A 25523-nucleotide genomic window follows, 5' to 3' on the forward strand; every position below is an offset into this window, starting at 1 on the left:
TCAGGAAGGGTGAAAAAGACAAATAACATGCAATTTCTTCTTTCTTATCTTTATGACTGAACCATTTGTAGATTTTCCTTTTTGAGAACATGTTTAGACAAGAAAGGAGAAGCATTATGGATTCCGGTGCAATATTCCGATAAGGAGAAATATGCCGCTGTGACTGAATATTAACCACCTCACCAGCCATTATGGATAAAATACGCATCATCATGCGCTTCGTATCCATCATATATTTCAACGTAATATCAATAATATTATAATTTTAATATGCACTTCGCATCCATTATAAACTTGACGTCTATGGACGTCTTGGCCGGTAGCGTAGTTAATGGTATCGTTTCAAACACTAAGGTTTTTTTTTCCCTTGTTTTTAAAGATTCAAGTATAAGCATATAAGTTTTTTTATCTATGACCTAAAACAAATATAAATAGTTGTAAATCGAAATTTACGAAAAAGTGACATGCCATATCATGGTTGTCCAAACTTTTGGCTTGCTTGCGTAACATTCAGTAAAGAACTATCTTGGGCCGAATATAAAATGTATAATATAATTGATGTAGATAAGTAACAAGACTTCCTTTAATTTTTTAAATTTTAATTATAACATTAAAAAAAGAGGGCAGCATAAACACAAAAATGATGTTTGGCCTTGTTTACGTGAAACCAATGATCAATGTCTGGTTGTTCGATGGATGGGGTTGCAATTCGTAGTGAGCTCTCAAGGTACTCGTCAGAAATTTTTGATGTAACTTTACTCTTCGCATGTTCATTCTTGAAAATAGTTGTTCGCAAATGCACGGACTACCAAAAATCGTTGATGCGAATAAAGTATGATTGTGAAGCGAAGGATGCTGTTCTCTGAGAAGATAAATCTTATAAAAATCTATAAAGAGACATGATAAAATTTTTCTATGAGTTGAATATCTGATTGCAACTCTATACATTCCATTTGAAAATTCGAAGGTAATGCATTTATGTCGACTGAAAAATGGAGTCGCAGATTTTCAAAAAAGTTGATAATTTTTTCTGAAATCTTGAAACCTATTTTCAACTTCCTGTATTAAAACGGAAAGGAAGACAGCATATTTTCCCCATCACATAATAATGTTAAACGTTTAAGATCTTATGGGGCCGCACGCGACCCGCGGGTTGGAATAATCCTGCTGTATACCATATCATTGGATTAACATGTGCAGGTAAGGAAAAGTAAAACTGATTTTACGAATTAAGAGTAATGGATGATTTTTTTTTTTTTTTTTGACAACGAAAGTAATAAATGCATCTCAATAAAGATTTTAAAATTAGTTACAAGACAGCAGATGTCTTCAATGATGGAAAAACAAAGATTGTTTTTAATTAAAACAGCAAAGTAAAGAGTAGCTAATAAAAATCAGTGGGGTGAAACTGGATTGAGAAAATAATATGAGCAAACGCTACAACCGGATTCAAACAGGAATTAAAACACGTAATCGAATCTGTCTCGATGATGAAAGACCTTCACTCTTACTTTGGAAAGGGTTACCATAAATAAGAAGAAAAGGGATGTAGATTCATCATACGCATGACAATATCCAGGCATTAAAATTATTTTTACCTGGTTATTTAATAATAAAGGTTTGTCTTCATATAGTCCTTAAGCATTTGAATTAAAGCACCCAATGAGGACATGAATTTTACTGTCATTAAATCAGAAATTGAACGTAATTTTGTCTTGAAATAATTTTAACCTCAAATTTTTATTTAATTAGATTTTCTGAATAGTCTACTTCCTGGTAGCCGTCTAAGCATGTGGATTGGTATGCATCAGGGAGTTTTTGAAAAAGAGCACATCTGGGTAGATAATTCTCCCTTGGATTTCTTGAATTGGAGTCCTGGCCAGCCAACGGGTTTCTATGGAAACTCACAAGTAAGAAACAATTTTAACTCAATATAAGAGGAAATTTAGAATCTCAGATTTTTTTAACTATAATCGGTAAACATTTAATTTTATTATTTAATTGTGGACGGGCAGATTTTTATAAATATTTTGCTTACAGGTTTCATTCCGTGATCGAATGTCGCGGAACTCTCGCATTTGCAGGAGCTGGGAAGTCAATAAATAAATGAATTCAAGAGCATATTATAAATAATGAAGATATTGGTTGTAATGTTTTATAATAAAATATTCCAATACATTATATTTCAAGATTCCTTATTATTATTTTACTTCTTATTTTTATTCTGATTATTTATTTTGGTAATAAATGAATTAAAAGCTTATTGCTTGTTTCTCTATATTTGAATCACGAGAAAACTTCATCAGGTTTTAAGTGCGTAACTTCCGCTGTATGTGATAGTTTACTCTCTGATGGGGACTAATTGAAGTAAAATTTGACCTTCTAATGATAGAAGAGTCTCATCCTTATATTATATATATATATATATTGGAATATTGGAATTGGAATAAAGATTTATATATATTGGAATATATATAAATATATTTATATATATATTTATATATATATATATATATATATATATATTATATATATATATTGGAATATATATATATTGGAATATATATATATTGGAATATATATATATATATATATATATATATATATATATATATTATATATATATATTGGAATATATATATATTGGAATATATATATATTGGAATATATATATATATATATATATATATATATATATATATTATTGAAATTAGGATTTACTCGGGATGTATACATTTATAAAAATAAATTTAACTGACTAAAACCCGAGAAAGTATAACAAAAACCTTTAATACATCACGACTAGTTTCATCGGTGCTCCGACTTCTTCAGGTGAGAAATAAAAAACATAAGATATAAAAATAACAAGGTAAAAAACATGGACTTTCCAGCTTAATAAAAAGCAGAATAGTAACAGTCATATTTGAATAGGTGACCGCGTGCTACCGTTGGCATGAGTTGAGTGTGTGCGACAGCTAATTTTAGAGCGCCAGTACTGGATTACTGCGCTATGGGAATCGGGCAAATTGTAGCTTAGATTGTTGTTCAAATGTGAAGGGTCCAGAACTATTTCTTTTGATTCGATAATTCTTCTTTCGAATTCATCCTTGCATATATATAAATTTGTAGTGCGTTCCCAGTCAACTTGATGTGACTGTTCTTCAAGGTTAGAGTTTGCCGAGAAGAGGACATGACTAGAAAGGGCGCTCTTTCGTGTTCTACTGTAAGAGATATCACGTCTATGTTCCTCAAGACGAAGTGAAACAGATTTATCTGTCTGGCCAAAATAAGGTCGACCACAGTCGTACAAAACTTTATAAACACCAGGAAAATGCAGTTGGTTGTGTTTTGGTTTTGGTCGACTCAGAAAAGAACGAAGTTTTGGCAGAGTAGTATAGTCGGTCTTTATGTTGAATTTCTTCAAAATCTTAGCTAGTTTTAGGGTAAGAGAGCTGATAAATGGTAACTGTATATGAGTGATAGGGTTGGAATCATCTTCTTGTCGAGGATGTTGGCGTAGTCTCAAACGTTTAGTGATGTTACGAGACGAATATCCATTATTTAGGAAGGTGTTTTTCAGGAAGTTAAGCTCTATTTGAAGTTCTTCTTCTGTGGAAGTGAGACATCTTGCTCGATGGGCAAGGGTGGAGATGATGCCCAGTTTCTGAGGTGGGAAGTGATGAGAAGAACCATGTAAATATCTATCAGTGTGGGTGGTTTTTCGAAAAATTGAAAATTTAAGACAATCAGTTAATCTGTTGATCTTTAGATCCAAGAAGGGTAGAATGCCGATAATCTCTAGTTCTGATGTGAATTTAATGTTCTGATGTTGATTATTTAAATGGTTTAGAAAGTTTTGCAGTTACTCTAAACTATGTCCCCAGATAAGGAAGACGTCATCAGTGTAGCGTAACCACAGTTTAGGTTTCAAAGTAGCTGAGGAAATAGCTTTCTCTTCAAAATCTTCTAGAAAAAAGTTAGCTAAGACTAGGGATAGAGGGCTGCCCATAGCTAAACCGCTAGTTTGTTTGTATATTTTATCTTCGTAGCAGAAATAGCCGGAATTGATGCAGTGAGTTAGAAGAGCAAACATTTTTTTAGAAACCTTGTCCTTAAGAAGAGTCAGAACTTCATCTGTAGGTACATTCGTAAACAGAGATACGATGTCAAAACTCACCATTCTGTCAGAGTCTAAAAGATTCAAATTTTTTATTTTTGAGATGAAATCTTCAGAGTTTTTGATGAAGGAGGAGGAATTGCCAACTAAATGTTTTAAAGAAGCTGCAAGATATTTAGACAGATTGTATGTTGGTGAGTCAATCCCTTCCACAATAGGTCTTAAAGGAGTGTCAGCCTTATGGATCTTAGGCAAGCCGTACAACCGAGGAATGAGGGGATGGAAAGAGCGGAGAGATAGTCTTGTGTGTCTAGGTAGTTCAGAAGTTGATTTCAGAAGATTGTTTGTACGGTTATGAAGTTCTCTTGTGGGATCACTTTCTAGCCTAGAATACATATTAGAACTTAATAAGTTGTTAATCTTTGAATGGTAGTCAGCTTTGTCTAAGATTACAGTTGCATTCCCTTTATCAGCAGGTAAGATAATAATGTCATTGTTGTTACGAAGTTGGTGTATTGCTTTCCTTTCTGTCAGCGATAGATTATCTGTAGGACGACAACTGTTGTTTATGGTAAAGATGGCATCGATCCTAAGTAGATTCGCAGTTTGTTTTGGTAATTGTGCAGCTGCCTTTTCAACTTTCGTAAGAAAGAGTTCTTTAGGAATGAAGGTCGGAGAATTAAACTGGTTTCTGACCACTAGCTTGTATATTGTTGGCTTAGCGATCTGAAACATTTCTGTCTTCTCAGATACATTTCTTCAACTTTATTCAGCTGGATCCTCACTTTGCTTGACCACTAAAATGGTTGCTTAATTTATTTAGTCGGCATTGAGAATACAGTTAATGTTTTCGACTTGCCTATTTTCTTAGGTTATTGTCTTTTTTTTTTTTTTTCATTTAAAATTTTTCACATACTTATTCAGTTTTTTTAGGCATTCACGAATTTATTTGATGAATTTTTCTTTTGATTTGAAAAATCTGGATTGGAATCCCACTACCATGAGAAAACAATTTGCAAAAAGCTATTCGACTGAAGGTGAATTAATCGGTCTCATGCTCGATGACAGGATTTTACCTAATGAACACTGCAGCTTTAAATACCACAAGACAGGAGAATTGGCCAGATTAACAACCAATCAATACGCAAAATAACTGTTCTTATAGTTTACTTGTTTTGGTGGTAATTCAGAACTACAACAAAAACAAACAACATCCTTGATTACCATTGTAGACTATTATAATATTATGCAAATTTGTAATATAATTGTAATAAAATGTTGATGTATTAATATGTATTGAACTATTATACTTTCAATTTGTACAATTGTCTTAAATCCAGAGTTTAGTATAAGCTATGGTGGTTGTTAATTAGGACTTCTGCCAATCGCGTTAACTTTCAGCATTTCCACGAATCTAGATAGAATGGCAGATCTCAATAAAAGTTAAAACCGCTCTGAGTAGACTCTTATCATGATATATGACGTTCTATATTTCGTTTTGGATGTGTTGTGCATTATGGAAGATAACAAGGAACTTGATGCTTCTTAATATACCATAACACAAAAGCTTATTCCTCGAAGATATTTTACATGTATATTCTGTATACTAATGCTAGTACAAATATAGATGAAAAGAAGAATCTGAAGAAAGCAATTTCTTGTCAAATATAATATTCTATATCACTGTGCACGAACATGCAGATCACATAAGTAGAAAATTCTTCTAATAAAGAGGCGAGATTAAGCTACACTGGTGTCCAAAACTAAGGATGAACTACATTTTTACTTGTATATGAAAGATTTTTCATGACTCGCACATAAATTCATTTATAGCATATTAATAAATTATATTACACAAAAATGTGTTATAAATTTAAATTGCAATACGTTTTTGGAAAAAGCTACAAATTTCCTAAGAACGTATTTAAGGAATTAATGTACAGTGCTTATAGAAAACTATGTGCAGAGACATTTCATTATAGAATACATCCACTCCTAATTGCACTGTGATGCAGCTCTCACAACGTCGTATCATGCTTAGCATCAAGTGATTCAAACGTTCTCAAGGAAAACTGACCCACTCCTCCTTCAGAGCAAGGATAAGGCTTTGTTTGTTTTTTGGAGGAATATTTCTCTATTGCTTCTGAAACGAGTCCTATGGGTTGAGATCTGGGGAGCATGTTTGCCACTAGATTGGATTAATATCCTCGGTCACTGCTCACGTACAATGTGATGTTGCACTGTCCTCCATAAAAATGAATTCTTCGCCTACAGCACCACGGAACAATCGAACATGATGTTGAAGAACTTCGTTGCAATCTCGTTCACCAGTCCTAGTCCCTCTTTCCAGCACTTGGCGCGTCCATTAAGCATAATGCCTCCCCACACCATGACCCCAACACCGCCGTATCTATCCCTTTCAAGAACATTCTCGCAATGATAAGCAGTACCATTTTCACGTTAGATTATATGTAGTCTAGAATCGGAGGAAAGACTAAAATGACTCATTTGTAAAGAGTACATTTGCCCATTGGTGATTTGTGCAATTTGTATGGATACAACACAACTGAAAACGTCTTCTGCAATGAACTGTGAATAAAGGGATGTATACTACAAGCCTTCGGACGCATAGGCTTAGTTATCGCAGACGTCTTGTCATTGTTTATAGAGATATCTTCCTAACTGTGCTTGAATGGAGCCGACTTGCCTGCGTCGATAACGTTTTGCTGTTATAAACAAAATCCTATCTTCATGCTTCGTGGAAGACAGAGGTCCACCTCTTAGCAAACATGTGAGACGCATTCCATTGGTTTGAAACACGCTGATCTCAGAGCCTGGATACAACCTAGTGACAGTGCATACATGATGCCTAGAACTAGGGTATAGAATCGACAATAGCTCTCTTTGTAATGATTTGCTGCAGTGCTCCAAATTTTTCCTAGATCACCACGAACATCCAACTGTGTACGTGACACCTTGTGTCACGTACATATATGTCTCCTCTATGTACGTGATTGCATTGCTTTCTCATTCTTTGATGCGTGTTTTAAAAGTGCCTGTGAGAATGGTAGTTTGAGCTGGCGAAACGTAGCGAGTAAATGTTTCATTTAGTTTGCAAATCACTTATTTTCATTCCAGTTCCAAGTTTCATTAATTTCAAGTTCCAAGGAATTTTGTTTTGTTGTTGTTATTCCGGAAAACTTCGAGTGGAATAAATGCAACTTCAACAGAAATTTGAATATGGATGTACATATCAATAGACTATAAGAGAATATTAAAGTAATTATGGTCCAAGAAAATCAATAAAATGAGATCGGTTAAAATAGTTCGATTGGATAATTTAGTTCAAAAATGGAGAAATATGAACATTTAGGATAGATTATCACTATGAACCAGCAGTGGTCAGTGAATGGATGATGATGATGATAATTATGCGAGTGTTCTCAGGACCTAACAATAATAACAAGAGTGATCAGAGGCTGTTTTTGGATGTGTTGCTACATTACAGATTATAACATAGCAACATTCTTTGGTTAAAATAATGAAGGAAGGGGGGTTATACCACAAATATTTATGTGATCAAATGTTTATTAAAGTACGCTCTAAATTTAAGGAATATTTAATACATTTTAAAAGGTTAAAATTTTAAAATTGAAGTAATTTTAAATAAAATATTTAAAATTTAATTAATTAACTAATTACTCTTGAATATATTTTAATTAGTATATAAATAAATGAATTAGTTAATTTTTACTAAATTTGAATAGAATTTATTTTATTATATTTTTTATTAATGGCTATATGTTGGCGATACTGTTTTGATATGAATGTAGATTATTACTTAGACATATAAAACACACCCTCAGTATGTCGTTTTGTCCATTAGGAGGAATGTGTTGAATTGTGGTTTCGTGACGGAAAATGGACCTGGAACGATGCTATATGTATAACCCAAAAGAATTTTGCTTGCCAGATTATTAAAGGTAAACTATTTTGGTTCTTATTCCTTTTTTGTATGTTCTACTCTTTTTGCTTATATTATTCGTATATGAGAACTGCAACTGAGAAGGTGTAACATCATGAAGTGACACTTACTATAGCGCTTTCATATCCCCTTAAGAAGCCTGGAACACTGGAGCTTCATTCCTCCCGCCATTAGTATCTGGTCAGTCGATTGAATAATGTGTTGCTTTCCAACTATACAGCTGTGTCACAGTTGTTTTTGAAAGTGATTAAGTAAGCGACAGTTTTCTTCTCCAAGTGTGAGAGCACCAATCGCTCACTAGAGGCCTGAAGTGGCTTTAACAAGTACTGAGTAGGGTCTCTACAGCAGGGGCACCGAAATAGAGATAAACGTAAAATCAACAATAATGTATTATTCATTACGAAGAAGCACAAAATTAAGTTAGTGGGATGAATGTTTGTAGAAATCTTTAGATGGTAGATTATTTTTATTGCCCTGTGTTTCTATCACAATGTTAATTAAACGAATGAATTGGCTTGAAACTCGATGCTTTTAGTCTGTCCAACAAAAGTATGGGCCGATTATCTAACCCTAAGTTCACTGCATACTATTGAATTGTACGATCTGTTTGATAACCTTTTTTGAATGGAATTCATATGAAAAAAAACTATAAATGGAAGACAACTTCGCTTTTCAACAGCCAACAAAGAACTCTTGGAATGGCTCTTGTTATAGATGAATATATCTATTTGAAAAATTATTTAGTTCATTTACAAACTAATTTAGCATTCAGTTCTTCCTCTTCCAAATAACGTTAGATTTTTCCAGCTTTTCATAAAATAGTGATATCATTTACCCATTCTCTCTCTCTCTCTCTCTCTCTCTCTCTCTCTCTCTCTCTCTCGTTCTCTGGAAATATAATTTAATTCGAATTCGCTGTTGTATATATAATTCCATTTTCATACAGTTTCATTTTAATTTTATTTATAGGTGCAGAGAAAAACTGCAGTTTGAAGACAGCAGTCGCGTGCAAAAATAATGAGGAGCTGTCCGACATACTTTCAGAAAATGTTGCGTTGTCCAAATATTGTCCATTTCCTTGGCTTTCTTCTGGTAGGTGGATTCTAATTGTTTATGGTTTTGCTGATATTAGAAGTTAACTATTCATATTTACTACCGCACTCTCCAAAAATGCAACAGATAACTTCGAAACTATCGTTTTTATAGCAAATCTACAATATAGTATATTGTGTTTCCAATTTAATATCACCCTTCCTTTCTCTCTCTCTTTTTCACCGAGAGGCCGAAGTATAGTCACTAACGAAAATGTTCTTTTTGATTTAAAATGCATGGGTTCAAATCCCTTTTCAAGACTCTGAGAACCTTTATGAGACCTTTCAACAAAATAAACAATCCGCCTAATAAATGATCCTTCTCTCACAGACATTAATCTCATCCCTTTCCCATGGATGCTCCATTTCTGCATTATGCCTTTTTTTATCGGTACTTGCATGGGCGTTGCCCTGCTGAACTGCCCACTGCCATTCTTTCAATTTCTTCTAATTACGTAAGAACTAGAGCAACCACTAGTCAACATTCGCACATCTCCCAACTTCAAACATTTCGTACCAACTTCTCATATATTCCTTTATTCCTTCTACATCTGTTCTTGGAAAATCCGTTTCTATTTTTCCCAATGAGTACAACCCTAGCTTATCAAGAAACTTGTGAAAAGATCCCTTCTTTATCCTTAATTACTTCTCCAGTCATGGTACTAACATGCTACTAATGATTTGCATGTATGGCGTGATTAGCAATATATATGTTAGCCCCTCCCAACGTGATCGAGACTCCGTAGCTCAGTCAGTATCGGCAATGCCCTTCAGTTGGAAAGTCGATTCGAATTCGTTCAGGAAGCGAATCGAAAGGTTATAAAGGCCTTTCAACTGAATGTGAGATATTCGATCTCATACGGAGGTAGAGGTTTCTCATCCTGCAGGAAACGTTTTCATCTTGTAAATAGGCAAACTTTCCAGAAGAACACAGGCAGCACAGACATAGTCCACCTTAATTGATTCAACTGTATTCCCAAACAACAAGGATCCTGCTTGAATGTAGCACATTTTTTTTTCTAGTTTTTTTACTCCGTTCTCTTTTATTGCTCTTTTAGTGTAAGGTGTTGTATTAATGGTGCTTGGAATAAATTCTCTTACCAAGGTATGTGTTTTATTAGTTTAAAATTTTTACTTAATCAACTTAGTGTTCCAACGTTAATGTAGCTCATGTTTTCCATTTACGTTTTCTAGGAAATAAATGCTTTATGATTCTTGGAAAATGTAGAAGCGATGAAAACGAAATTTGGGAAGATGCCTTGAAGAAGTGTATAAGTTTAGGTGGTACTCTAGCGTCCATCCATAACAAGGAAGAACAAAGTAAGTGCATCGCTGTCACGTGTTTAAAGAAATATCATTTCATTTGCATTCTCTAAAATATTTTGCTAATGGTAAAAAAAGATATTTTAATCTTCCCACTGAATGGTAATGCTGAAATCGCACATATTAGTGAGAGAATCATTCGGCATAAAATTATCTTCGTTTATTGTTTAAATTGCAAACAATACATTAACATCTTGCAATAATTTTTAAACATCAGTTATGATTTTATTAATTTCATAAGATATCCATTTTTGACCACTTTACTGTCTTTACTGCTACATTGAAACATCGTTTTAAAATAAGGAAATGCCATTACTCATATAGATAGACTCATATGCATTTAGAGAGGAACATTGTTCTTGTTCTTGTTATTCGTGGTAAACGTTTGAAACTATTAGCACGGGTAAAGCAGTTACTGAGGATTTTTTCCCTATTCTTGAAAATATATCTGGAGAAGTAATAAGAAACTCATCAATCAGCCAGTCACCCTCCATTCCTTCTCTCTCTTAGCTTATGTTTGATAGGTGCATACTAAATTGCATTTGCTTAATTTACTGAGGGAGAAAATTATTTGAAACAACTGTGTTTAAAAACGAAAACTTAAATTATAAAGATGGTATTGTTTGTGTGCGAGATTCAGTAAAAAAAAAGAAGACGTGCTAAGAAGACCATTCCAAAAATAAAATGCATTAAAAATCTCATGTTTTAACATCTTATTTACTAATAGTTATTTTTCCTTTATATTTCTATTTAACTAGCTTTCCTGGCAGATCTGATGAAGACATATCAAACTAACAGTTGGATAGGTCTTCGTGAGGGTATTTTCAGCAATGAGTACTTCTGGGTAGATAATTCTCCTCTAGATTATACTAATTGGGGACAAAAACAACCAACAAAGTTTCATAACGCTAAACCGGTAAGAAAAATTCCAAGAAGTTATGATACGTAGTAAAATGTAATTTATTACATGGCTGTAAATGATTAGCTGTTTGTATCTTATTTACATTTAGTTTCTTGCTTGCATTATAAGATGTACACTTTTCTGTATTACTTAAGACAAATTTAAGTTATGCTAATACATGAACTCTTATTCGTTATGTTTTCTCTGTAAAAAGTTTAGATCCCAAAGGCTTTCAAAGTTTGATTTAGTTTTTACTGGATGCATGTCTGTAATTTTATAGAAAGAGGCAACAACGTGTTTAGAAAGAAACGTAAACACTTGCCCATAATTATTTTTATTATTATTATAAAATCCTCCATGGACTCAATGACTCATCTTGGGAAGTCCACTGTTATACACACAGTTTATCATACTGTGCGTTAAATATATTCACTATCTCTGCATACACCACACTCTCGGGCAAAGCATTCCAATCACTCACCACCCTTCATGCAAAAAACCTGCTCCTCACTCCCTTGCTCACACCCTCCTTATACAGCTTCCAGGAATGACCTCTTGTTCTCCTGCTATCCTCACCCATTCTGTGCAAACATCCCCGACATTAATCTGGTAATAACCTCTTAACAGCTTATATGTCTCAATCATATCCTCCCCCCCCTCCTCCTTCTATCCACCAATTTCTGCAAGTTGCATTTTGTCAATCTGTCTTCATACTCTACATTGTATATGTTACCGTTAATGTAATAAATCCGGTTATTATTAATAATTACCGGTTATTATTAATACAAGCCAATAACGGTTTGTTATATTATTATAACAAATATTATATTATAATATATAACATAATGTAATAAATCCGGTTATTATTAATAATTACCGGCTATTGTTAATACAAACCAAATAATGAGGTTAAAGTAAATAATGTATTTAGAATTAATCACATGAACCGGTAATTATTAATAATTCCTAAAGGGTCTGATAAATATAATAAAAACAAGTTTCATATAAAATATTTTATTTAATAGCAGAAAAAATAGGAGATAAATATTTTATTATATGATTACATTGTTGTCCGGTTAAAAACAAATTACATATTTTTGCAGGAAAGACCTCTGTGACACTTGGAATTATAAAGGATTTCTGACTTTTTAAATTGCAGCGATTTGAAGTTACAATGGGCTTTACAATTGGAATATTGTACAGCCCATTGTAACCTTGACCACCTAAATTAGAATTCTTGAGGACACATTCTCTTAGACTTATCTCACTATCAGGAACTTCATTAACTGAAATAAAAGTTTCCTTACAAACGGTAAATTCGTTCCTCGAATAGAGTGGGTATATTTTGTACCTAATTTATATGGGTTTTCATTCTCAATAGAAATTATAACAGCTATAATATTCCGGTTATCGATTAGCAGGTTAGGTTAGATTAGGTTAGTTTATAATGAAAAAAGTAAGGAAAGCGCATCTTTTGCACTCAATGAAATCAGAAAAAATTCAAGAAACTCGAAAATATTCCGGTTATCGATTAGCAGGTTAGGTTAGATTAGGTTAGTTTATAATGAAAAAAGTAAGGAAAGCGCATCTTTTGCACTCAATGAAATCAGAAAAAATTCAAGAATCTCGAAACTCTGCTAAGCAGTCACTTAAGAAGCAAGCTGAAAAAATGTTACGACTTCCAATGACTAAATTTCCAATTGCAAATATAGGAGAAAATGTTCGGATAAGAATTTCAGACGTAGATAGGGCTAAGACCGATAACCGGAATATTATAGCTGTTATAATTTCTATTGAGAATGAAAATATATAAATTAGGCACAAAATATGGTATTTTAAACCAACTCTATTCGATGAACGAATTTACCGTTTGTAAGGAAACTTTTATTTCAGTTCATGAAGTTCCTGATATTGAGATAAGTCTAAGAGAATGTGCCCGCAAAAATTCTAATTTTGGTGGTCAAGGTTTCCAATATTGCAATTGTACAGCCCATTGTAACTCAAATCGCTGTAAATTAAAATCCTTTGTAATTCCAAGTGCCCAGAGGCGTAGCTAGGGAGGACCGGAGGGTGGAGATCCGCCCCGGGCGGCACTCTATACCTTTTTGAACTTTTGCAGTTAATTCTAAAATACAGACTCGAGAACTCAGTTCCAAATAGTGTAATACTACTGCGAATTTTCCTCACAACTGCTGTAAGTGTTGTTAGTTATCAGAGGAGTTTCTCTAAATAAAATTGATTAAGAATTACCTACATTACTATGAAATAGACTTCGCCAATGTCAGCGATGATTTTGCTAACAGAACAGCAAGAAAAATAACATTTTAGAATGTTGAAATTAAAGTTTTACTTCAAAAATAAACATAGTGTTTTAATTTCTTTCCCTATATCGCTTTGACTTTTTGTAGTATTTTTGGTGTGTATTGAGAGGGACAGCAAAGTCTTGGACCACCCCGGGCGGGAAAAGCTCTAGCTACATCACTGCAAGTGCCACAGAGGTCTTTCCTGTAAAAATATGTAATTTGCTTTTAACCGGACAACAATATAATCATATAATAAAATATTTATCTCCTATTTTTTCTGCTATTAAATAAAATATTTTTTTATGAAACATGGTTTTGTTACAATTACCGGTTCATGTGATTAATTCTCGTAAATTATTTACTTTAACATATACTTTGTAGAAGGTGCTTTTTCCATGAAGCAAAAGTGTGTTCAGAAAGAAAGAAAGAGTAAAGCAAAAACTTCGAAGAACTGGTGGGGATAACATCTTATTATACAATAGATCTCGTTTATTGTTAAGTCACCTCAGGCTTCCAATAAGGCAGTAATCTTACACCAGGTGATAAAAATCATCTTCCACCTAAAAAAGCAATAATCTTAATCAACACATAATGTAATGTTGGTCTTAATCAACAAGTTATGTAATGTTGGTCGATATGGGTTTTTATCTACCAACCAGCATAACATAAAGTTTATTCTGCATATTGAATTTGAAGTTGTAGCTATTCCAGTGAACTCTCTCATTATTTGATTCGAACAGTATTCTTAAAAATGTTCATTATCAACTCTAGATTAACGTCTGGTTTTCTTGGTGACCATAATCTTTTTGAAATCCGCTGTCCATTAAACATAGACTTCAAACACTCCAACTCCATCTTATTGTTTGACATATAAGCAATCGAATTATCTTCTTAAAACATATTTTAGTGGCTTCTCTGGTAAACAATTCATAAAGATTATCCAATGGCAGTATCATATTCTCAGTTAGCATCTCATAAAAGAAAGATCATTTACAAATCAAAATATTTTGAGATGTAAAGGGTCTCATATATTTTGGGAGGATTTTCGAATATGCAGGGTGCAATCATATTCTGAGAATCAGTATCCAAGATCTGTTGTTCGTAGGTCCCTGACCAGTAGTTCAGTTTCTTTGCATTAGTAGTCAACTGTTTCAGAAACCTACCAAAATTACTGGAAGTCACTGCTGTTGTCTTCTGGGAAACTCATGTATTCCATTAACTTGATACTAATAAATAAGACTTCTTTACAAATGTCTTTGGGTTTTTAATTTAGAATGACATTTTGAATGTCCTTCAGGTTTCCTCTTTAGAACATACTTTCATTCTTCAATTTAACATGTACGGTTATACACTTCCCCTTTACTTAATTTGTTGTACATGTGTTTGATGGACTTATTTGGAATCTCTGTAATAGAACTGAAGAGATTACGAAGAGAAGTGAACTTCCTTCGGAAAATCATATTCTTGGAAGAAAGCAAAGCTAGTTCTGATGTTTCCTTTCCCATGTGATTTTCTTAAATGAATATTCTTTGATGGAAGCACATACCATTTTTGTTCTTCGTGGACAGAAAGAGAAATAAACCTTAGGTTTATTTCTCTTTGTGGTTCTCTTTTAAATCATTTTAAAACTCATAGAATCCATTACGAGCAAAGCAGAAAGCAGAGCAAAGCAAAGATGATGTAATATGAAGTACAGATCATAACGTCAGTTCTTCCGTGGATTGCATTTCTTTTTGAATGCATTATACAAACATTTTTCAAAATTTCCTTGAAAATTTTAAACTTCAAAACTGTTTCAGTTTCGTCACTTTGCTCCAACTTTTAAAATTTCAACATCAAACTTTTAAAAAGGCCGAAATCTTATCAATGATTTTAATTTATCTTCAAATTAATACTTTATTATATAAGAGCAATCTGTATTTAATTACAATGTTCCTAAAATTATCATTATTAAAATTGATAATTTATTACGCTTGCAAAATCATTAACTCAAGAGAAAGGCATATTACATATGTCTTTCTCTTGAGTGCTTCCCAAAGAGTGCAGGCTGAATTGCTTTACCCTTAACTTCTTCGTAATAGGTGGGTAGCAGGTCTTTATTCATATATCCACAGCCGTCACCGATATTTTTGAATGCATCGAGGAAAAGAATGAGATAGACAACGCCATCATCCGGTCATACTTAACCCAAACCTGTAATGTTGTTTGAAACAGCCTAAATTTTGCGTTTCTTTTTTCTTTTCTTTTCTTTTCTTTTTTTTTATTGTCCAGCTGAAGGAAAAAATATCCTAATTGCCATTACGTGTGCGAATAGATCTACTTACTATGGAACGAAATGAAAAAAGACAAAAAGAGGTTCCAAAAAAGGAATGAAATGCTTGTCTGGATTCGGCGGTGGAGGTTCAGTTTCTCTATCTGTGCCTCCACCGATAGAGATACATGGATCTCTATCTCAAATCTGATAGAATATATACAGCTGTATGGAAGTCGGGGGAACAAATAATTATATTTACCAATTAAAATTACAATAAATATTTTCCAATATAAATATCTAAATATTCAAAACATCGCGAGAAGTATGAGACTGTTTTAGGTTAGATACTGGTTGTCGATTGGAGGAGCCTTTTCTGTCTTTTTTGTTTATCTGGCTCCAAAGAAACTCGATCTGTTGACAAAAGTAATGGCAATTAGGATATTGTTTCCCCTCACATAGAATTAAAAAAAAAAAAAGGAACGTAGAATGCAAACTGTTTCGGACAAGAGTGCAGGTTAGGGCTAAGTATGACAAGATGGCAATTGGTATTTAAAAATATCAGTGACGGCTATGGATATAAGTGTAGAGACTTACTGCCAATTGATTGCAAAGAATCAGTCAAGGTTAAGGAGTTCCACCTACTCCATTTAGGGAACACCCAATACATAATATGCCTTTCTTTTGAGTTAATAGTTTTGCAAACGTGTTAAATTTTCAATGTTTATAATGATAATGTTAGAAATATTAAAATTAAATACAGATATCTGTTTTAAATATTTTACCTATCTAATCTGTTCTTTCTTTAATTTTGCTCTATTTAGGAAGAATGTACGGAGATGTGGCTCAGATATCAAGGGAAGTGGAATGATAATTCCTGTTCAACAAAACAGTCTTTCATCTGCCAAACCACTCCATGTAAGCAACTTGTAGTATGTAGAAATATATACAGATGGTGAAAATTGAATTAGAAAGTGTTAAAGAGATGATTGAATTTCGAACTTGAAATTCTCGAACTTCCGCTATTATATGTGCTTATCAGATTAGAGATTTTTCAATAAAGAATTTGAAATAATGAATGCAAATTGAATTATTTTAAAATGTAAAATTTTAAATTTACAGAGCATAGACCACAATTTGTACCTTACTGAACTGAAAGTTAACAAGTCTGCTAAAGGCACATTTAGGATTATCCAAAATATACCAGCAGTTGTATAGTATAAAATTAGTTAAAGAGAGTAATTAATATTATTAATGAATGTCCTTCTCCAAAACCTGCACTTTGAGTAATAAATCTTTCAAAAATTTCGCAAAAAAGGAAGTTTGAGGTACCAAAAAAAATCCTTCCACTTAGTAGACTCCTTGATCCTAGGAGAAGGAAGCCCGACACATGAAGCATTTAGATCCAACCGTGGAGGGTGGGTACTCCGTTAATTGACATCTCTCTGACTCTTCGATTGGTGGATGAACAACGCGAAATTCAGATAGACTTAGAGCTCTCTTCAAGAAAGAAAGAAACAAAAGAAAAAATTAAAAGTGTTAATGTTAAAGAGATGATTTCATTTTATATGTGAATTGTGCTTGATTACACCGTTTTGCAATTACTACTTGAGCAACTGAGGTTACAAGGTGTATTCTTCCGGTGAATAAATCTCCGTGTTTTTAGTGAGAAAAATCTTCTCTCTCTCTCTCTCTCTCTCTGTATATATATATATATATGTATATATATATATATATATATATATATATATATAGAAAGAGAGAGAGAGAGATATCCAATTTATTGTCCAATTTATTTCATGTTGGTGCCTTTCGTTGGTCGTGTTTATTGAAAGCAGGACATGGCCTCACAGAGCAGTTGCTCTAGTTCTTTTATAAGCGTATCGCGCTGGTGCTCTTTGAGACGTAGTAAGATAGATTTCTCTGTCTACCCATAGTAAGGCTTTCTGCATTCACAAGTGACCTTGCATACACCTGGGAGTTGTAGAAGGTTGTGAGGTTGTTTATAGTTGTTGAAGCGTGATCTTATTTTTGGCAGAGTCGAGAAGCACGTTTTCATGTTAAAATTCTTTAGAATTCTACTCAGCTTTTTGGATAGTGTGCTGATATATGGCAAGACGATATGACCTTTGGAGTCGTCCTGTGTCTCTACGTTGCTACGTTGACGGCGGGAAAATTGGTTGTTAATATTTTTTAGAGAGTAGCCATTGTTTTTAAAGGTCCATTTAAGATGTTGTAGTTCCTTTTTCAGTTCTTCTTCATCTGACAGTACAGATCTTGCACGATTCGCTAGAGTTGATATAATACCCAACTTTTGCGTTGGATGGTGATGGGAGGACGCATGCAAATATCTGTCTGTGTGTGTTGGCTTTCTAAATATAGAGACTTTAATAATCTTAGCTATAATTTGCCTGACTCTTTCAACTCTACTATCAGATACTGGAGATCGCATGATTCCACACACACGCACAGGTGTACCACAATAGAACTTTAACTCGGACTGTAGTTCAAGCTCATAATAACTGTAATTTACAGTCGAATATTATGGCTTTATAATTGTATAGCTTTAGAGTGTGTCAATGTTAATTTCAGTGTCTTTTAATATCTTTCTATGTTCTTATCACCTGATAAAGTCATTCTTGACGAAACATGTTGCGTTTTTTCAAATAAATGTCATTGTGTTATAATTCTCGGGTTTTAAGTCAGTTAATTTAGAAAAATGAATATATATATATATATGTAGAAAGTATTTTACCTTGGGTATAATAAATGTTAAAGATACCAAGCTATTTTAAATCTGGTTTTAATCCATTTCCCAAGTAAGCAAACAGACAAACAAGTCAAGTTTGCACCTGCAAGTGTTGCAAGTCTAGCTGACCCCGCACGTAGTGCAAGACCAAGGCAACTCATCGTAAAAGTAGAATAAGCTCTGATCACTAATCTTAATATTTACCCTTAATGCAAAGCCCATCTCCTGGAGGAGATGTATGATGCTTTGCATTAAAGGCAAGGGGCCACTACCCACACCGGTTTGGACTTTTATTGAGGTCTCATCAGTGAGAGCCAGGCTAGTGGCCCCTTGCCTTTAATACAAAGCATCATACATCTCCTCCAGGAGATGGACTTTGCATTAAGGATAAATACTAAGATTAGTGATCAGAGCTTATTCTACTTTTACCATGAGTTGCCTTGGTCTTGCACTACGTGTGCGGGGTCAGCTAGAATTGCAATACTTGCAGGCGCAAACTTGATTTGTTTGTCTGTTTGCTTATGGGACAGTATATCAGTATATATATATTATATATATATATATATATATATATATATATATATTTTTTATAATAGAAATTAGAAATAATAGAAATTTTTATAATAGAAATTTTTTATAATAGAAATTAGAAAAATTGGTAAATTAGAGTGCAGTTTGCACGAAAGTGAAACGCACTGATGAGGCGTATTTTTTTTTTTTTTTTTTTTTTTTTTTTTAGCGGGGAGAAAAAAGTTACTTTAGATTTTTACCGATAGAAGGCACTGTATAACATGTATAATTTGCAAATACCTGCAAATGAGCGTTCTATAAAACAAAGGGTCGTAATGAATGCTTGCGAATTTCCAGTCACTGGGGATGAACAGAATTGTTTTCGTGAAAAGAAAAATTTGTTGCTGCGATGCTTACTTTGGTGGTGTGATGATTACGCACCATGAAGGATGCGGAATACCGACTATGCCTGTGATTCTTACAGCTTCCCATGTATTGCTTACACCGCTTCTTGATTGTGCCGTTAGGGCATTCATTTGTTGCATTGATACCACAACGCTGGTATGGGCTTTGGATAACACCGGTCTGCATGTTCGAGGACTGACAAATTTCAAGTTTTCTCGTAACGTCGTATTAGAGACAGTATTCTGGCAGGAGTGATAGAACCTGGACCTTTCTTCATTCTTTTCTGCTTTCGAAACTTTCGTAAAACTTTCACTACCGATTCCCCACTTACTTATGACAACTTCACCAACAATTATCTTATTCACCAAAGTAAGCATGACAGCAACAATTTTTCTTTTCACAAAAACAATTCCGTTCGCCCCCGATGACTGGGAATTCACACGCATTCATTACGAACTGTCAGCAGTACACACCCATCGTTTAATAGAACTCTCATTTGTACGTATTTGTAAATGATGCATGTGGTACAGCGCCCTTCTTTGGTGAAAATTTGAAGTAAATTTTTTATCCCCGCCAAAAAAAAAAAACCTATATATATATATATATATATAGGGTTTTTTATTTTCTGAATATCCCCCCTATATATATATATATAGGGAGGGATATTCAGAAAAAAAAAAAAAATATATATATATATATGGGGGAGAGATATTCAGTTTGTATCTTCTCCAATGCTGGGTGAAGGCTTCTCCGATTGCAGGAGGGTTTGGATCTCTTTCTCCTATGATGATTCATTCCATCTTGGGTAAATATTATTATGAATGAATGAAGGTGTGAAGGTGAAGGCAATTACTAACATCCGTGTCCAAGGTGGAATTAAAATTTGCAGCATTTTGGCTAGAGATCTGATATGTTAACCACTTGCAACTAGGTTGCAGAATTCAAACCCCTTTTTTTTCAGAGAGAAAACCCGTACTCGTTGGTGCAAAAGATTTACTAACTCGGAATTGGTCAAAGAAAGGTTTAGAAACAGTTTCTCTACTCGGCAGGAGTAAATTAGAATTATAATTCGTACTGCCTAGTTCTATGGATGCAAACGTTATTTCGTCTGTGCTACACTAGCTACAGAACAAAGCAGATGAGAAATATCCAAAGGATATTATGGCACTACATCCTGCCTACGTCAACCGAGTTGGACAAATTCAAACTTGACTTAGATGTTCACTTTCTGCAATACAACTGGAAGACCTAACCACGCATATTTGACTTGCTCTGGGAATACATCTATTATCAGATATGCCCTGGACACTTCTACTAATTGTAGTCACTTAGTCAACTTAGAACACGTCCTGAGTTTACTCCAAACAGACAGCAAGAGACACAGGATATGAAATTAACTAAATCCGTCATATACAGTTTCCACGTAAAATGTACAAGAAACAGAGATCATCCATCACTCATTAGGTATGGGTGAGGATTCAGTAAATAAATTAGCCAAAACACCAAACAAAAAGTGCACAAAATTATATAATGTTCAAATCAATTTCAACTTATGGATCTAAGACCTGGGTTAGAAAGAAAACACTTGATCAAGGACTAGAGGTGAATGAGAGAAATTAGATCATAAATGATGACATTAATGGCAGAATCATATTAAAAACGAGGTTGTTAGGAAAGATAGAGCCTGGCATTGTTATTATTCGGGAATGTGAGAACAGAGTTTATGGTCACTTAAACAAAATGGAGATGAAAGGATAGCAAAATTAGACGCAGGAAAAGGCCCCAGAGGAAATCAAGATATGTGGACTACCACGGTAGTCTAGTTTGACCTTGATTAGTGCAGATACCTTAGAAGACTGAAATACTATATAAGATTCGACGATATTGGAGTCGTGACTAATAAAATAGTAACCCGGATTTAATCATGTAAAATAAACTATGTAAATTAATCTAAAATAAACTATAAAACTATAAAATATAGTTTACTTAAATATAAAGAGCCAATAGGCTTCACTTCGGCGATGTAACATTATTTAAATTAAGGGGATATTAAATCCCACATTGTTTCAAAACCGAATAAGAAACTCAAAAATCGGAATCAAAGAGCTTCATACCGAATATAGTTTACTATATTCGGCATGAAAGGTCGAAACCGGTCTGGGAAGTGACCTCCCACCATAATGTATAACATCATACATCTCCTAGGACCTAGGAGATGTGTTTTACATTATGGGAAATACTAAGAATAGTAATCAGAGCTTTATCCACCTTTACTACGAGTTGCCCTAATTTGTACTACGTTCTTTGGCTTACGCTAGTATTCGCCGGTACTTTTATAGTTTACTATATTCGGCATGAAACGCTTTGATTCTGATCTTTGAGTTTCTTATTTGGATTTGAAATAATGTGGGGTTTAATATCCCCTTAATTTAAATAAAATGTATATAAAATGTAGTACTATAATAGTATTCTGTACATCTGTTGCGGCCATGCATTAGGAATTTAATGATGATAATAATAATAATATATCTCGGAATACACTACACCATTTTTTATACTGCATATCGCAATATTCACCAAGGAACAAACAGCTCCCTTGTTCCAATATTTCACTTTTATCAAACTTTTTCAGATTGATCGAAAAAATTTCAGATAAAACCTACTTATCTGAAATTACTACTTCGCTTGTTTGTACAGGTTGTGTTAAAATTTGTACAGCTTGTTTGTACAGAATGCGTCATCAATGATTTCTCCATGCATGTTTCTCTTGTCAGAATTACCTTTGCCATATTTTAAAATATCATTTCCAGGCGAGTTACTTCTTAGACGCTTTATAAGATGGTTGGTTTCTAGAACAGCTGTTACTTTCCAGAAATGCAACATTATTATATACATATATGTATATATATATTTTTTTGTATTTATTAAATATAACTTTAATGCATTCATTTTCAGTTCAAATGTGTAGTTTGGATAACCCTCAGTGGTTCTTCTTTAACGATTACTGTTACGGCGTCATGTGGGCAAATCTTACTTGGCACCGTGCTAAAGAACATTGCGAAAAGTACAACTCCACCATTGCATCAATCCACTCTGAAAAGGAGTGGTTTTTCCTGTCGCGAGTGGTATGTATTTATTTTTATAATTAATCTTTCAAGTAATGTTTATTAAATAGCAACTTTAAATTTCTTTTTTCTAGTAAACAGTTTTCACAGATAAAAAGTATTTTGCTCAAAAACGTAGCGGTATCTATTGAACCGGTTATGAATTTTTTTTTTTTTTACTTAGAAGTATTGGGTATATCAATGCTTCCTACATTTACGCCCCTTAACACTTCTTTATGATCTCATTTAGGAGGATGTTCTGAAAGCGATGTCTATGCGTATACAACACAAACATCACTTTCAAAAGACCCCTCGTATGAGATATTCTGAAATCTTTCTGATATTGTTTATATTATTTGGTCTTCAGCTACAGTTTACTTATACTCTGGTGTGCAATCGAATTTGTAGTACTCATGTAATCACATGCAGTGGATGAGTCTTACAGTTTTTCGAAGAACGAAAAAAAGGGTGAATTTATCGAGATTTTGATGCACGGAAATGTGAATGATATCGAAACTGGCAATCACTGCCGATTACAAGGTTTTAATACAATACTGAAACAATTGTAGATATGATTGACGTCTTTGAGCTGTCAAGAATAAGAATTGTGATAGTGAAGTTGACATAAAAACGCAACTGATGATTTTCCTAAGAAGAAAAGGGTAGAGTTAATCGGAGAAATTCTGCAGACCAGAAGCACTCAAATTGAACATTACATTATAGCACTAGTCAACCAAATCACTTGAATGACTTGATGGAACCAAGTGCTTCAATAGTTACTAAAAAACCTGGTTCCATCAAGTTTCTGCTATTTCGATCCATTTGAAATCATGAAAATGACGAAAAGGTCGGAATAGAGTGAAATGATTCCAATAAATTCAGTTTAGTCGACAGAATACACTTTAGATGGACTGATTCAATCAGAAGCTCTAGAAGAACGAAATTTAACATATGATGCTGGTTGCTGGTGTTCTGACGACTCTACAGAAAAATTGTCAAAGGAAGTTAATAATAATGTAAACTTTTCATGTGGTACTATCGTAGTGTCTTGAGCATCCCTAAGGATATATAAATATATATACCCCAAATACTCTCCCCTAAAGTAAACTATCTTAACCATAAGATCTTTACCGTTTTCACATTAAGCAACTTATTTATCTCATTTCAGTGCTTTCTAAAGTAATGGAGAAACACATTAACACTCAAATTCTATGTGGCCTTGAATCGTCTAATACACGATCGCCATTATGGATTCTGCCAGTGTCGATCAACAGGTGATCTTACTTATGTTCTTCAACGTTTGGATCAGTTGCATGCAAAACTTTGGAGAATCTCAAGCGATTGTTCTTAGTATGTTGTCCTAAGCAACTAATTGGAATTGGCACATAGGAATACATTATGAATAGTAAACTCCAATCATAAGCCTGTCTTCTCGGTCACTACCTTGCTGTTTGAATGCTCATTATGTGTGATGGTGGACTGATGGAGTTCCACACTTTTTTTTACTTTCACTTACACGATTACTCTCATCCTTCTCTTAATCAATCAATATTAATAAATATCAATATTCATCAATACCTTTATCGGTTGTTACCAATCCAATAAACAGTTTTGCTGGTCATTGTACCATTGGCGCATCCAGGGAAGGGGCCAAGGGGTCCTGGTTCCCCCCCCCCCCAAAAAAAAAGAAAAAGTAAAAAAACACTTGAAAAATCTCCAAAAATCTTTAACTGATTAAAATTCTTTTTTTTTTTATATTTATTTTGTGTCGTGTCTTCTATTCCTATGCTACTTATGAATTAGCAGCCACATAAGGTGGGAATACCCTATAGCAGTGGTTCTTAACCGGTGTTCCTTAGAACACTGGTGTTCTGCGGAAGGTGAATAGGTGTTCCGCGAGATGTTCTGGAATTTGTCATTTTTAAATTAATCTGTCAGCACAAATTAATTTAATTATAGTTTAATTGATATTTAATTAATTATTAATCAATAATTAATTCTCAATTATTGATTAATAATAAAAGTCAGCTAAATTACCAATTAATTATTGATTTTTACATTACAAAATAACCAAGGTGTTCCGTCAAAATTGAAGTGTTCCGTAGTCGAAAAAAGTTTCAGAAATACTGTTCTATAGCATAGATGGCGAACCTATGGCACACGTGCCAGAGGCGGCATGTCCGAGAATTTTGCTGGCACGTCAACGATTTACAGGCGATATCTTTTTATGCGCTTATAAATTATTCAACATTTTTTTTTAATTGTTACAACATGTACAAGTTAAATTTTGTTTTACACCAGAAAGTAGCTATGAAGACATGCATATGATTGGTGCGGTATTAGCAAAACATCGCGTGATCCAAAGACAAAGGCAACCTACAATTGTAGAGTTGAAATGCTAATTATCTTCAACCGAATTCCATAACATTCGAAACTGTCATAATAACATTCACTATATATTTCTTAGTTTTAACACATTCACCACAGGGTGTCATTTATCGTTCTGATGGAACTTCTCATTACTGTAGGACTCAACTCACACAATGTTTCTACCCTTAGTTGAATTTTATTGATGCTTGTTTGCGTTTGAACTGGCATGGGAACTCACACGTGCATATGGCATATTTCAATTCATTGTAGAATTTTATTTGAAGTTAGCCTTTGTGATCTGTCATAATGGCATCGAGAATTTCAAATGCAATAAATACTTATTTCATGTAATTGAAAAACAGTTTTTAGTTAGACAGTGTGTTTCCAGTGATTTTGATTTTGCTTAAGTCTATA

The 25523-nt window shown here is 33.7% G+C and overlaps 1 protein-coding gene across 1 annotated transcript in view; it reads left to right on the plus strand.

Annotated features, from left to right (window-relative positions):
- LOC150110416 (macrophage mannose receptor 1-like) overlaps positions 1-25523 on the plus strand; it is a 77954-nt gene that overhangs the window by 17148 nt on the left and 35283 nt on the right. The window contains exons 4-10 of the mRNA XM_090393609.1: positions 1753-1910; positions 8004-8100; positions 9072-9194; positions 10388-10513; positions 11275-11432; positions 16796-16889; positions 22591-22760. Of these exons, the coding sequence (XP_090249735.1) occupies positions 1753-1910; positions 8004-8100; positions 9072-9194; positions 10388-10513; positions 11275-11432; positions 16796-16889; positions 22591-22760 (926 nt within the window). The remainder of the gene's footprint in view (positions 1-1752; positions 1911-8003; positions 8101-9071; positions 9195-10387; positions 10514-11274; positions 11433-16795; positions 16890-22590; positions 22761-25523) is intronic.

Source organism: Typopeltis vanoorti, chromosome 1 (assembly GCF_054136105.1).
Source record: "Typopeltis vanoorti isolate ZY-2024b chromosome 1, IOZ_Tvanoo_1.0, whole genome shotgun sequence".
Classification (NCBI taxonomy): Eukaryota; Metazoa; Arthropoda; class Arachnida; order Uropygi; family Thelyphonidae; genus Typopeltis; species Typopeltis vanoorti.